Here is a 12,818-nt window from a genome sequence, read left to right on the forward strand (position 1 = left end):
GAGGGGGGTGGATTAAAAGATTTCTGAAATTCCTTCCGGATTCAGGTCTATGCCCTGGGATCCTGGGTTCGAATTTCACCAGCAACCCTCGTGGTCTCTGTGACCTTGGAAGTCACGTAACCTTTCTGGGCCTCAGTTTCCCCGGGCGTAACCTCAGTAGTTCAGTTGCAGTTCCCGGACCAGACGCACCCTCCTCTCTTTCCATCCCACCCCCGCCCCCGCCTCCGCAGCCAATGGCTCGGGCGCGGGACCCTCGCGACAGGCGACAAGCTTAACCTGGGGCTGCCTCTCGGGCGCCGAGGGCGGGCTTCTCGCCCAGCGGCCGGCCCTATTGGCTCCCTCCCGTCCTCCCCGCCCCCGCCCCGGCGCCGCGCTTGCCCCTGTCGCGCCGTCCTATCGCGATCGCGGGCGGAGGCGCCGAGCGCGGCGCTGGCCCTTTAACAGCCCCGTCCCGGGGGCCGGCGCCGCGCGTGCGCACTGCGGCTCTGCGCTTGTCATCATGGCGACGCGGGGCCATGTGCAGGACCCTAACGACCGGCGCCTCCGGCCCATCTACGGTGAGTGGCCCCGGCCGGGCGCCGGCCCCGAGAGCCGCCGGCCGGAGCGCAGCCAGCCCCGGGGACCCGGGGGGCGGCCTGGGGCCGGGGCCCGGCGGCCAGCCGGAGCGCGGGCCACTAGGCCGCGCCTCAGCCCGGGGCCTCGCGTGGCCGCCGACCCGGCCTCCCCCCGCCCCGGCCCGGCCTCGGCGCCCAGCCCGCCGGGAGCCCCGTGGAAGCGGGCCCGGCGCGGGACCCCGGCCGTCCTCGGCCCGGGAGGCCCGGCCTCTTCGCCCCGGGAGGGGAAACTGAGGCCCGGGGGCGCCAGCGCCGGGACTCGAACCCGGGCCGCCGGGTTTCCGAGGTCACCGAAGGGACCTTGGAGGGCATTCCTCCTTGTTATAAATGGGGAAACTGAGGCCCGGAGAAGGCGGACAGGGACTTGACCGGAGCACGTTGGGGGTGGGCCGGGGCCGCCAGCTTTCTAAGTTCCGGGAGAGTCAGGGGGACTTCTTTTACAGAGAGGTAAACTGAGACCAAAGGGAGCGGAGGGAGCTTGGAGTGTAAATGGAGAGGGGTTCGAACCCGGTTTATGGATGATTCATTGGGGGAGGGGACGCAGAGCTGGAGGGGATCTGAGCACCAGACTCTTTTCTTTTACAGTTAGGGAAACTGAGGCCAGAGGGAGAGAAGGGAGTTTGGCTAGAGTTATGAAGTCAAGGACTTGGACGTGAGTGAGTGACCCAGCTGACTTAAAGAGATCCCCGCATCTACCTGGGGCCCAGGGAGGGGGTTTGGGGGAGTCAGTGAGTGTCAGAGCCAGAAGGGACCCCAGAAACCGTGGGGTTCCCTACCTCCTCCCAGGTGAAGGAGGGGATGTGTCTAGAGAGGCCGCAAGGCTGACTAAGGTCCCCCTAACTTAACTAGGGGGCTCGGCTGGCATGGGGGTGCTCCCTAACTCCAGATTGAATGAATTTCAGCCAGAAGGTTCTTCTTAGAGCTGATGGAAAAAGTGAGTCCCAGGGAGGAGAGCCTTGTGCTCATTTCTTATCTGGTCCTTCCCCTCCTAGTCTGGCCATGGCCACCGGTGACTCCCGGTGACTCCTGGAGGCATCCTCGGCCTTGGAGGCTCGGGTCCCAGCCTTATCTCCTCTCTCTCCCTCCCTCCTTCCTGCTCTGCCCCAGCCCAACTTTGGTCCCCTGAAACATGCTGTGCTCTCCCAGGCCTGGGGAATGGATCTCTGCTGTTCTTCATGGGCCAGTGCCCTCCCTGGTGCGTTTTATCCTCTAAATCCTGACTCAGAGGCCAGCTTTTCCTCGAGGCCTCCTGGATTGCCCCCTCCCGGCTCCCAGAGCCCTGTTTGTGCAGCAGTTGAATGCACTTGCCTGGTTCTCTGGCCTGCATTAGAGTTCTCTGCCTGAGTGTCCTGGTCCCGGGGTCCTGGAGACCTCTGAAGAGCTTAGGAGCCCCCTAAACTTTGTATCGCCCCCAGTCTACCGGAGGTGCTTAGTAAACATTTGCTGAGTTGATTTGAGAGAGCCTGCCGCTGGGTCTCTTCCACTCTGAGACCCCGAAGAAGCATAACATTAAGAGACTTGCCATCTATGAGACCCCTGCCTGGGATTGTAAAGTAAGGGGACAGGGGTGGCCTGGCTGGCCTCTAGCTAAGGCCCTGGCCAGCTCTGGACTTTGATCCATCCCATCCGTTGCAGAGGTACAGAGGGGAACCCCCCAAGAGAGGCAGGGAGGAAGTGTCTGGTATTGATCTCCCAGACTCTGGTCAAGTCCAAGCTCTTCTACTCACTCTCTTAGATCGTGGGTGTGCCCCTCCAGCCTGTAAGCCTCAGTTTCCCCACCCACAAAAGTGAACAATCAAACTTGAAGGGCCGAGCATCCTGGACCGTTGTGAAGATCAAATAAAATGCCTTGGAGCCCTTAACACCAGACTGGCTCCTCATTCTGAAAATGAGACACCTGGGGCTGGCATGGGGCCTCCCCTGCGTGCCTGGCTCTGGGGCTGCCGTCTCTGCAGAGAGCATGCCGAGCACATCCCCACCTCAGGCCTTGCTGCACATTAATCGATCGAGAGATGAAATAGAGGAGGGAGCCCTTGATGGGCAAACTTTTGGGACCTCCAGGTGTACTTTGGCTGGCCCTGGCCCTGGGCCTTTCTTCTCTGCCTGGGTGAATGTATGCTTTGTTACTCATCTTTTTAGGTTGAAGCCCGAGAAGCTTCAAGGTCAGTGTCTTAGCTTGTGTTTGTTGGGTTTTTGTTTTGGTTGTTGCAAACTGAGGAACCAGCTTATCAGGGAAGGATGGTCCGGCCACTCTTTTCTTTGTATCCCAGAGGCAGAGGGGCCAAGTTTCTTTGTGTTGTACAGTTGTAGCTGGCACTTCTATAAGGCTTGGCGTGAGCTAACAATAACCCTGGAAATTTGGAACTACAGAGATTAACCCCATTTTGTGGAAGAGAAGCTGGAGACTCAGGTCAAGGTACACAGCTCCATGTTGGAGCTGGGATTCACACTCAGGACCCTGGGACTCCAAGCCTAGCCATCCCCTGTACCAGGCTCTCTGCCTTTAGATTCCCTTTGCTTTGTGATGGAGTGAAATCATAGCTCACGTTTGTCGTGGTGTATAGTTAGCAAAGCACTTTTCCATAACCCTGGGGGATGGGGCCATTGGGGAGCTTTGGAGAGGGGGCAGAGAGGCAGGGCCCTGGGGCTGTGAATCATGGTCAGGGTCAGGCCTGGGGCCTAGAAGAGGCCACTGGAGTCCAGTCCATGTGCCTTTGTATAGTAGCCAGCTCTCCCTTGAGAGAGGGTCAGAGCGGTCAGAATTCTGTGGCTCCAACAACTGTTTTTTCCCCAAAAGATTTATTGACAACTTAATTTTACATCATAGTATTTGTGAATATACCGTACTTCTTGGCTTCCTTCTCCCACTGAAATTATCCCTTGTAATTAGGAAAAATAGCTCAGCATCATCTGCGTCTGACAAAGCGCCAGCAGCGTTTGAGTGTTCTTTCCAGGTATGTTACCTGTTACTCCTAGCCTTTGTGAATAGGGTTCCTCTAGTCATGCTTACGTTAGTTACTCAGCTTGGTCGTTTGTTGGTGCTTATTGGTAGATGCCACAGTGTTATAGCATACTGTGGCCTCCCTGTATACTTCTTAAAATTGGATTTTTAAAAAAGATGTTCTTGATGACCAAAGAAGGAGCATTGGACTCTTAAACAGATATTTCAAAAACCTTTAGCTTTCTCCCACCAGAGCCTGTCTTCTGATGCCAAATCATGGCATGGAGGTGACCCTGGAGGCTGCTTGAAGGGGATGCCAACCTCTGGCAGGTGTTGGCCATGGACTGTCAGCCAAGGACCATCCTGGTGAGATGGTTGTGATTCACCATGTGCTGCTGTGGGAACCAGGAGCTGCCTCTCAGTGGTGGAGTTAGAGGTTGTTTGAGATGTCAGGTGTGGAGTTGAAATTCCAGTTGGAGCGCTTGGATTTTGGGTGGTTTTTCTGTGGATCATGGGATTACTTAAGGTATTTCACAAAGCATCTTGCTTCATTCACCATAAGCTGTGGCATATGCATGATGAGCCAGCTTTGGGTTTGGAGTTTTGGTTCCTGAAAGCCTCCACCCACCCAGCTTATTAGAAACCCCGTTCCAGTGGCCTTCTTTAGCCAAATTATTGGAATAAGGGAAATTGCAAGTTCTTTCTGTTCTCAACAGATTTTTACTCCTGTGTGGGTTGATGGGACATAATGTAGCTTCACTACCAGACTTTTTGATAAGAAAGACTTGATTTTAATACTAAGAAATAAAAAAGGTAAAACCCAACTTCTTAATAAAAGGGACTGACTAGATATTAGCTTTTGTTAGAAAGTAAAGCAGGAGAAGGTACCCTTACAAAAGCCTTGGGATTTGAGTCATAGACACCAGCTCAGCCTCCCTGGGGGGATGGCCCTCAAGCTGGTCCCACCTTGGCCAAGCTTGGATCGGGCCCAGCGAGTCTCTTGGGCTTTTTGGTCATGACTAGCATACCTTTGTGGTGATTCTGATGTTTCCCTCCAGGGCCTGGCTAGCATCCAGCCCAGGTACTTACTCTGCTGCAACTCTGGGCTAAAAGCCCCCTGAAGGTTTGGGGGAATGTGAGATGCTTAGCCCTCAGCCCTGAAGTTCTCCTGCAGGTGCCAGGCCCCCTCCCGAAGGGGCCATGGTGCTCTAGGCTTGGAGGGTGGCCAGCTTTTTCATGAAAAGGGCCTTTGGCCCATGTCTTTAGCTTTCTTTTAAAAGCCTTTGGCCTTTCATAAAAACTCTACCTTTGAATTCCCCCAGATAACATTTCCACTCTCAAAATGTATTTTTGAAATCTTTTTTAAGAGAACGAAGAACCCACAACAATTAGATCCTTATGTTCTACCTAGAGGTGCATTTATTGAGCTCCAACTGTGTCCCAGGCACTGCTAGGAATACAAAGACAAAATATGAAATGACCCCTGCCATCCAGCAGCGCCCATTCTACTGGGGGGAAACGCCATGAACTTGGATTAGTTAATATAACTGTGTGTATGTCTGTGTATATACACACGTGTGTGTACACATGCACCCACACACGTACACTCACACAATGAAGCCACAGCAGTCTGGTGTGTGGGGCAGTGGGCAGCGATGCTCAGATAACAGGAATCAGGAGAGGCCTCGTGGAGAAGGAATTCTTGAACAGCTTTGAAGGAAGCTGGAGATTCTCCCAGGCAGAGGGGAGGACAGAGAAGGGCCCCCCAGGCGTTGGGGGAATGGGAGAATTAGGGGAGGGTACAAAGGCAGCAGTGGGGGGGTGGCGATCTGGGGGTCAGCAGCCAGGGGGACCATCTAGCTGACCAGCAGAAGGGGCGAAGGTGGGCAGGAGTTGGGCACTGCCAACTGAAAGAGATTGCATTTTATCCTAATGAAGAGGGCACCGTGGGAGCTGGTTTGGAGGGGAGTTGGCGAAGGCAGCAGTACCAGGTGGGAACCAGCTACAGCCAGAGTCTGGGGGATAGGCCGAGGGCTCACCTGGCTGGGGGGTGGAGGGCTGCTCATGGGAAAGGCCAAGGTCACAGAGAAGCCGTTGTAATGGGAGGACAGAGTGAGGCTTGCTCCAACTTTTAGTTTACTTAGCCTGACTCAGGGAAGGTGTGGTAGTATCCATAGGAGGGCTTTCTTTTTCCATCTGCCATAAATACAGACTTGAGACTTGAGCTTTGATTACATTTGTGCTTCTTCCAACTGAGGTGAAGCTTGGAGAAACAGGGTAGATGAAGCCAGATGATGGTTTCTTGTGGGCAGCCTGGAGAGACCTCTTAGGTGATTTCTAGCTATCTTACAGGAATTAGAAACATCCATGGCATTGGTACTGACCAAGAAGTCCTGGAGCCAGTGATAATTAGCATTCTGTTAGTAGAGTTGGGGCTCACCTGGGCTAGGAACTAGACTCCTGCCTTGGAATACCATGGGGCTGTCCTGCCACCTGGGGACTGGGGGCTGCCTGCTGCTGGTGGGGGAGTGTGGAGCTGCTGTGTTGGAGCTTGAGGCCCCTAGGCTTATGGACTGGCTGTGCCAGGGGTGGGGCCGGTGACTGGCCACTGCTGGCAGAGCTGGAGAGGTATTGGTGTCAGGGGCGTAGCTCCAGGGGGGCTGACATTCGTCTTAGTAGACACCTTGAGATTGCTAGGCTTCAGCAGCCTAGGGGGAAGGAGGCTTTCATGTTGAATGGAACTGGGCAGTGGATGAAGCCTGCTCCAGGAAGACATTGTGGGCATCCTCTAAATTTTCCTTCCCTGGGCCAAGTCCCAGTGGCCTCACCCTAGTTACAGCTCTGCGTCATGCTTGTGTGCATCTGACTTGTCTGCTGCCGGCGGAGATGCTGCCTCCGAGCACCAAGGACGCGGTGACACCAGAGACAGCTTCGGCCCTCGTGCAGCCCCTGGGAGGGAGCGTTTCACTTTGGCTCGCCGCCCACCCGGGGCTCTGAGGGCAGCACTTTCAGATCCCCTTCCCAATTGGGCTCCGGTGTCAGCCACACCAGGAGGCTGTAACCCGAGCTGCCATTGCTAGAGACCCAAAGGCATGGCTTTTCTGCTCCTCAGGAAACCTTCCCAAGCCTTCTGCTCACAAGGAAAGGGAAGCAGTTCCAGAGTTTGGAGGGAATGGGCCTGTAAAAACCAAAAAGGATCCGTGTTTCATGAAGAAGACTCACTGATTAGAAGCGCCTTTGTTAGCGTCCTACAGCTGCTGCGTGTTCAGCAGAACAGTCACAGAGATCATGCTTCTTGTCCGCCAGTCGCCCCATTTCTGCCTCACTTTAAAAGAGCCAGGCGCCTCAGTGTCCCGCTCAGGCTTGGACTGAGAGCAGGATTGAGAATCCCGATTCCCAGAAACAGGCTGGGATAGATGGGAGGAAAGCTCTGGGAGCAGGTTTAGCAAGAATGGGAAGTGGTTTCCGAAGGGACACCCAAAGCTCCCTAACTTCATCAATTGGAAATCGCTTCTGGTTTTTCGGTTAGTTCCGAGATCGCTGAGCGGCTCCTCTGGTGTCTCACTGTTGCGGATTTTTTTCTTGCTCAGTACGAAAGAGTTTCATATCCAAACCTCATTCATTTGGCTTTAGTCTGTAGGAATTCCTCCCCCAGCTGTCTCTTTTTAAGATTTTTAGGTGTGCCCTAGGGCTTCTCCCCAACTTCACCTCCAGTCTATACGTTTTCACTCACACCACTGCTTTTGGGATTTGTCATGGGATGTTGGTGCTGTGGCCCCTTGGCAAGCTTCTCAAGTCCCACTTTGGGAGTACCTGCTTTAAGGCTGGTCACGTCCTTTACACACTTGATCTCCTTGGAGTCCCACAACCTCCCTGTGAAGCAGTTCTGCAGCTAGGGAAACTGAGGCTTAGAGCACTCAGGACCCACACACCTGGTATGTGTCAGAAGATGGAGTGGGGCTGGCACCCTCCTGACTCCAAGGCTATAGAGAGGGGAAGGGCCATGCCCAGCAGCCTAGGGAAGACTTGCACCCAGGTCTCTGGCTTCAAGTCCAGGACTCGACTCTGCCAGGCCTGACTTTATGTCTGTCACACACTTGCCTCTCACCGATCTGACCGTCCCTGACCTCTGAGGGCTTTAAGCCATGAGCAGTAATGTCCTGATCCCACGCCTTCTCCTCTGACTTGGCTCGCTGCTGTGTTGCCTAAGGGGCTCCTGGCCATTCATCCTCTCCTGTGCAGCAACATTAGGAGGATAACTTTGAGATTTATTGCTCCTCCTAATTTAACATCCAGTTCCATCTCGCCAGCTAAGGATGCAAAGGGTGAGTCATAGATTTGGCCAGGAAAGCTTTTCTGGAACCTGTTGTGGACTCAATAGCAGGACAGATAGTGATGGAATAAGTGTTGGACAGTTGTGATAGTGTGTCTTGGACTTGGCTCAGAGCATGTATGGATGGGCACGTGGCAACTGGTAGAGGAATTATGGAGGCCAGCCCTGTAGGTGAGTCTAAATGAATGACTGGCATAGAAACCTCTTTTACTAGCTTGTTCTATCACTAGGTTATGCCACTTGTATGAGAAACATTGAAGTTCAAATGCGCATGTGCGTGCGTGTGTGCGTGCATGCATGTGTGTGTGTGTGCATGTACGCGCATGTGTGCATGCCCATTTTTAACTGTTGACCAATTGGCACTTGTCCAGTCACCTGGACACCTTAATACTGAGAGAAGGAAACTCAGTGGAATAACCATGTGTGCTCTGCTCTTCTCCATCACTTTGGGGCATCTTTAGGACCAAGGGTATCTGACCTTGGATGGCCAGGCACAAGAAGCCTCATTCAACGTTGGTCATCACTGACTCCAGGCTAGACCCAACTGATGTTCAATTGTGGATACATATCGGTACGGGAAAACAGAATTGCAGACATTTCACAGGTTCGCTCAGAGCTGGCTGGAAGGGAGAGGGCCGCCCTCTTCAGAATCTGCAGATGCACCTTTGGGGCAGCAGTGGCCTCAGTGCTCTAGGATCGTCCACTGTCTCTGGTAGAAGGGAACTAGGGAGCCTCCTATCTATTTCCTCATTGAACTAATGGGGTACCCGAGGTCCAGAGAAATGAAGTCTGCTTGTCATGGGCTGACCTGGAGCATCCCCAGAGTTAAATGAGCCTCCAGCCTTTGGTGATCCAGGATGCCATTCATCCACGCCCTTGACCTTCCATGTTTGTCAGGTTGTTTATTCATCGGGCAGATCTGTTCATGATGGCAGAGTGGGAAGACGACTGGACTTTGGGAGTCAGGAGAGCTGGGTTCGGATCTCACTTCTAACACCGGAGATGCGGATCATTGGACTTGCCGGAGCCTCAGTGCCTTACCTTTCAAACTGGAATAAAGACCCTGGTGGTGCCATCCTCCTATTGGGATGGTGACAAGGGCTTATACCTTTCAAACTGGAATAGAGACCCTGGTGGTGCCATCCTCCTATTGGGATGGTGACAAGGGCTTCTATGTTCCATCTCCCCGTGAACTGTGATTTTTGACTTTTGCTCTGGCCTGTGATTTCTTGGAAACACCTGATTGAGCCCTGAAGTCTGTGCCTCAGTTGAAGCTTAGGGTTGCCTGGAGGTGGTGGGATGGGCGCAGATACCCAGCCAGGGTGTTGTCAGGGGCAGGCCTGGGGAAGCCAGGAGCTGCCTTTCCCCACAGTGCCAGGCTGCCCCTGTTATCAGCTTTCCTTTCTTCTCAGTGTCTACTGAGTGGACTTCAGATAGAAATGGTCCAGGCAGAAGTTGCCACCCTACTATTCAGAAATGTTCTGTGTTCTCTAGTCTCTGGCAGAGGGGGAAATGATTGCCTTTTGGAGTTGAGTAAAATTATGGATTTAAATCCATCCTTGGAATGTGCTTTGTCTTCTTGCCACGTGGTTTTTATTTGTTTCACTAAGTCTCTTTTGGAGAGCTTTGCAGTTTCAGTACGGTGACATCTATTATGAGCTTTGGTTTTTACATGTTATTCTGTCGAGGAGATTTGGACCAGCCATTCTGTGTGTGGGCCCTGCACTTGGTGACGCACTTTCCTTGTGGAAGTGGCGAGGTAATTGAGGGACTATGGCTGTGATTCTGTCTGCTTGACCGGATCTTTCTAGGTGTTGAGTAAGGGCTGATTTTTTTGCAACCAGCAAAATGTGTTGCACTTTTTTACAGTTTCCTTGCAAAATATCCATTGATCATTAGGTGTGGGCTCATAAGGCTATAACGTTCTGTGATTCCTCATGATGGTGCCCTGGCCTCATATTGTTACCACCCTAGAGCCCTCTGTCTACAAACATGTCTGCTGGTGGTTGGTTGCAGTATCACTATGGCCACACCTTTGGGTTCTCTTGTCCCTCTGACCTTTTGCTTCCTGCCTCATCTGTTTTACCAGCCCTGCTCCCAGGAAGCCCTGCTCCCAGGAAAGAAGGGAAGCAGCTGGTGGAGGAGACAGAGCGTAGACCCAGACATGTGGCTGCATGGGAGCATAGACTCGTAGATTGAGAACTGAAGGGGACCTTGTAAGCCACCTCTTACAGATGGGGAAACTGAGGCCCAGGAAGGTGAAGGGACTTGCCTATAGTCATTCAGACCTCTGGCTCCAGAGCCACTGCTCTTCCCACTGGCCTACCCTGACTTTCTGTATTGTTGTCCTGATAAAACAGTTGTGGGGAGAAGTTACACTTTTTGTGTGAAATGGAATTGGAAGGTTGCCTCTAGATTCCAGTGATCTGTAGGACTGAGCTCCCCCCGTCATAGGATGAACATTCTAGAGGTGCTAGGATCTTTCTTTCATTCTGGGCTGATTGGGGGGGACCTTGGTGATGGGCCCAGGTCCTGGCGAGGATCCTGCATCCTGTGCCCAGTCAAACATCCATAATGAGAGGTGGTAACTATAGGTAGTGTCTGTTTCTTATTTGGAAATATATTGCATTTTCGTTCTCCGTTCCTTCAGTTACATTTCTTTCCCTCTTCTTGAAAATCAGTAGCATCTAACCTGCTGGTTCTCCTATAACAGACTCTTAGGGTTGGAAGGGGCTTACGTCGCCATCAAGTCCAGCGCATGTCTGGTCAGGAATCCCTTCCAGAAGTCAGCCCCTGCTGTCCTGGGAGGCCCTGCCCTCCCTCCCGTAGCTGCTCTCTTGTCTCTGACTCTTATGCTTTCTTTCCATTTTTGTAGATTATCTTGATAATGGCAATAATAAGATGGCGATTCAGCAAGCTGACAAACTGCTGAAAAAACACAAAGATCTGCATTGTGCTAAGGTGAGTCTGTTTGGCATAAGACGTTTTTTGTTTGTTGAATTCACACACACACACACCCCTTCCTACGGCTCACACTTTGTCTTACACACACACACACACACACACACACACACACACACACACACACACATCCCTTCCTATGGCTTACACTTTTTCTTACACACACACTCCTTCCTATGGCTCACACTTGATCTGACACACACACGCACACACATGCACGTACATGCCCTCCCTTCCTGTGGCTCATGGTCATTTGCTGATTAACCTCCCAAGTGTGTATTCACCTGTGGCTTTTCAGATTGTATTGCCTTAAAAATGAAATACTGCAGATGTTTTTCCACATTTATTTCTCTAAGGGCCTGTCTTTTCCACCTCCACGTTATACATTGAGTCCATGCCCTTCTCTCCATTTATGAGGATTCAGGTCCTAAATCCATTTAAAACTCATCTCAAATGCCACCTTCTGCTTGAAGCTAGAAAACTCATCTTTGCTTTCTCCATGTGTGGCCTTCGGCCCCGCCAGCTGCCTTCTGTGAGCCCTCTGCAGCCCCCACGCGTGTCTGGCAAAAGAAGGGAGGCTGGCAGATCAGATTCACTGAAAGTGCAAATCTGCTTTGGGCTGCTGATGAGATCTCTGGCTTTCTGAATCTTTTTCATTCCCTTTCTAGCAGCTGCTTCTTTCCTTCCTCTGTAGGTATTAAAAGCGATTGGGTTACAGAGGACCGGGAAGCAGGATGACGCTTTCGCCCTGGCGCGAGAAGTCGCCGCCCTTGAGCCCACCGATGACAACTCCCTGCAGGCACTGACCATCCTCTATCGGGAAATGCACAGACGTGGGTCTTTTGTTTAACTTCATTTTTAACAGCGTTGTGTCTCTTTTAAAGGTGGGAGGGAACTTTTGGACGTTACAATTTTGCGCACACTTGAGTTTGGTCTATTTGAAGTGTCCTTGTAATATAGATGTCCAGAGGAGAGGTGAGCACTGGCAGCTGGTGTGGGGGCTGGGCGGAGGAGAAGAATGAGGACCAGGAAGGGAGGAGATGGGCAGGGCCTAGCTAGCTCCACTCAGTCCTCCCAGCTGTCGGAGCCCGAGCAACAGCTCCGGGCACTGGTGGGGGCTCAGAATTCTGGGTCCACTAAGGATTGCAGGCTCCCTTGTTCATTCATTTCTTCTCACTCTGTCCACCAGCCTCAGCCCCTTGTCCCTGTTTTTGTTTGCTGTTTCGAGTAGTTTGAAGCAAAGCATGGCTCCTCTTCAGGGGAGCGGGAGGTCCCTGGGCCCATGTGTACAAGAGTGTAACCATCAGTCCTGATCCTCAGGGGTTCGTCGGTCAGGGGCCTACTGTGTGCAGTCACTCGGGGGCAGGGATCATTCGGCTTGGGCTCTGTGACCAGCCAGAGCTCATTGCCTTCACTCGGCCTCCGAGGGCACCACCACCCTGTAGTCACCAGCCCTGGTGCCATCCTGTGTGCCTCCTTCTGCCTCCCTATGCGTATCCACCTGCACATCCAAGCTCGTGTCCATCCCCACAGGCCTTCATTTCATAGAGAGCTCAGCCTCTCCCAGCACCCTCAGCTGTTAGCTCCCACTCTTTGGAAATTCTGTTGTCCGTATTTCAGATTTAATTTTCTCTATGGATGTTGTGTCCTCCTCCCTGCAGTAGAACGTAAGCTCCCTGGGGGCAGGTCCTTGTATTCCCAGGGCCCAGCACAGCGCTCGGCCTGTTGTAAGCCATTAGTAGATGCTTGCTGACTGAATGGAAGTGAAGCCCCTTTGGCCCAACAGGGAAGAGCCGCAGTTAGTGAAAGTTAGTGAAATCTTCCCTGTTTCTGTCACAGCGGAACTGGTCACCAAGCTGTACGAGGCAGCGGTGAAGAAGGTCCCCAACAGCGAGGAGTACCACTCTCACCTCTTCATGGCTTATGCTCGCGTTGGGGAATACAAGAAAATGCAGCAGGTAAGTGGAGG

The 12,818-nt window shown here is 52.7% G+C and overlaps 1 protein-coding gene across 1 annotated transcript in view; it reads left to right on the top strand.

The window, feature by feature from the left end:
- The first annotated feature begins 472 nt into the window (after positions 1-472).
- The window catches only part of NAA25 (N-alpha-acetyltransferase 25, NatB auxiliary subunit), a 46,374-nt gene continuing 34,028 nt past the window's right edge, over positions 473-12,818 (top strand). The window contains exons 1-4 of the mRNA XM_036741856.1: positions 473-557; positions 10,764-10,849; positions 11,544-11,682; positions 12,689-12,807. Coding sequence (XP_036597751.1) covers positions 500-557; positions 10,764-10,849; positions 11,544-11,682; positions 12,689-12,807 — 402 coding nt within the window. The 5' untranslated portion in view covers positions 473-499. The remainder of the gene's footprint in view (positions 558-10,763; positions 10,850-11,543; positions 11,683-12,688; positions 12,808-12,818) is intronic.

This window comes from Trichosurus vulpecula, chromosome 1 (genome assembly GCF_011100635.1).
Source record: "Trichosurus vulpecula isolate mTriVul1 chromosome 1, mTriVul1.pri, whole genome shotgun sequence".
In the NCBI taxonomy this organism is placed as follows: domain Eukaryota; kingdom Metazoa; phylum Chordata; class Mammalia; order Diprotodontia; family Phalangeridae; genus Trichosurus; species Trichosurus vulpecula.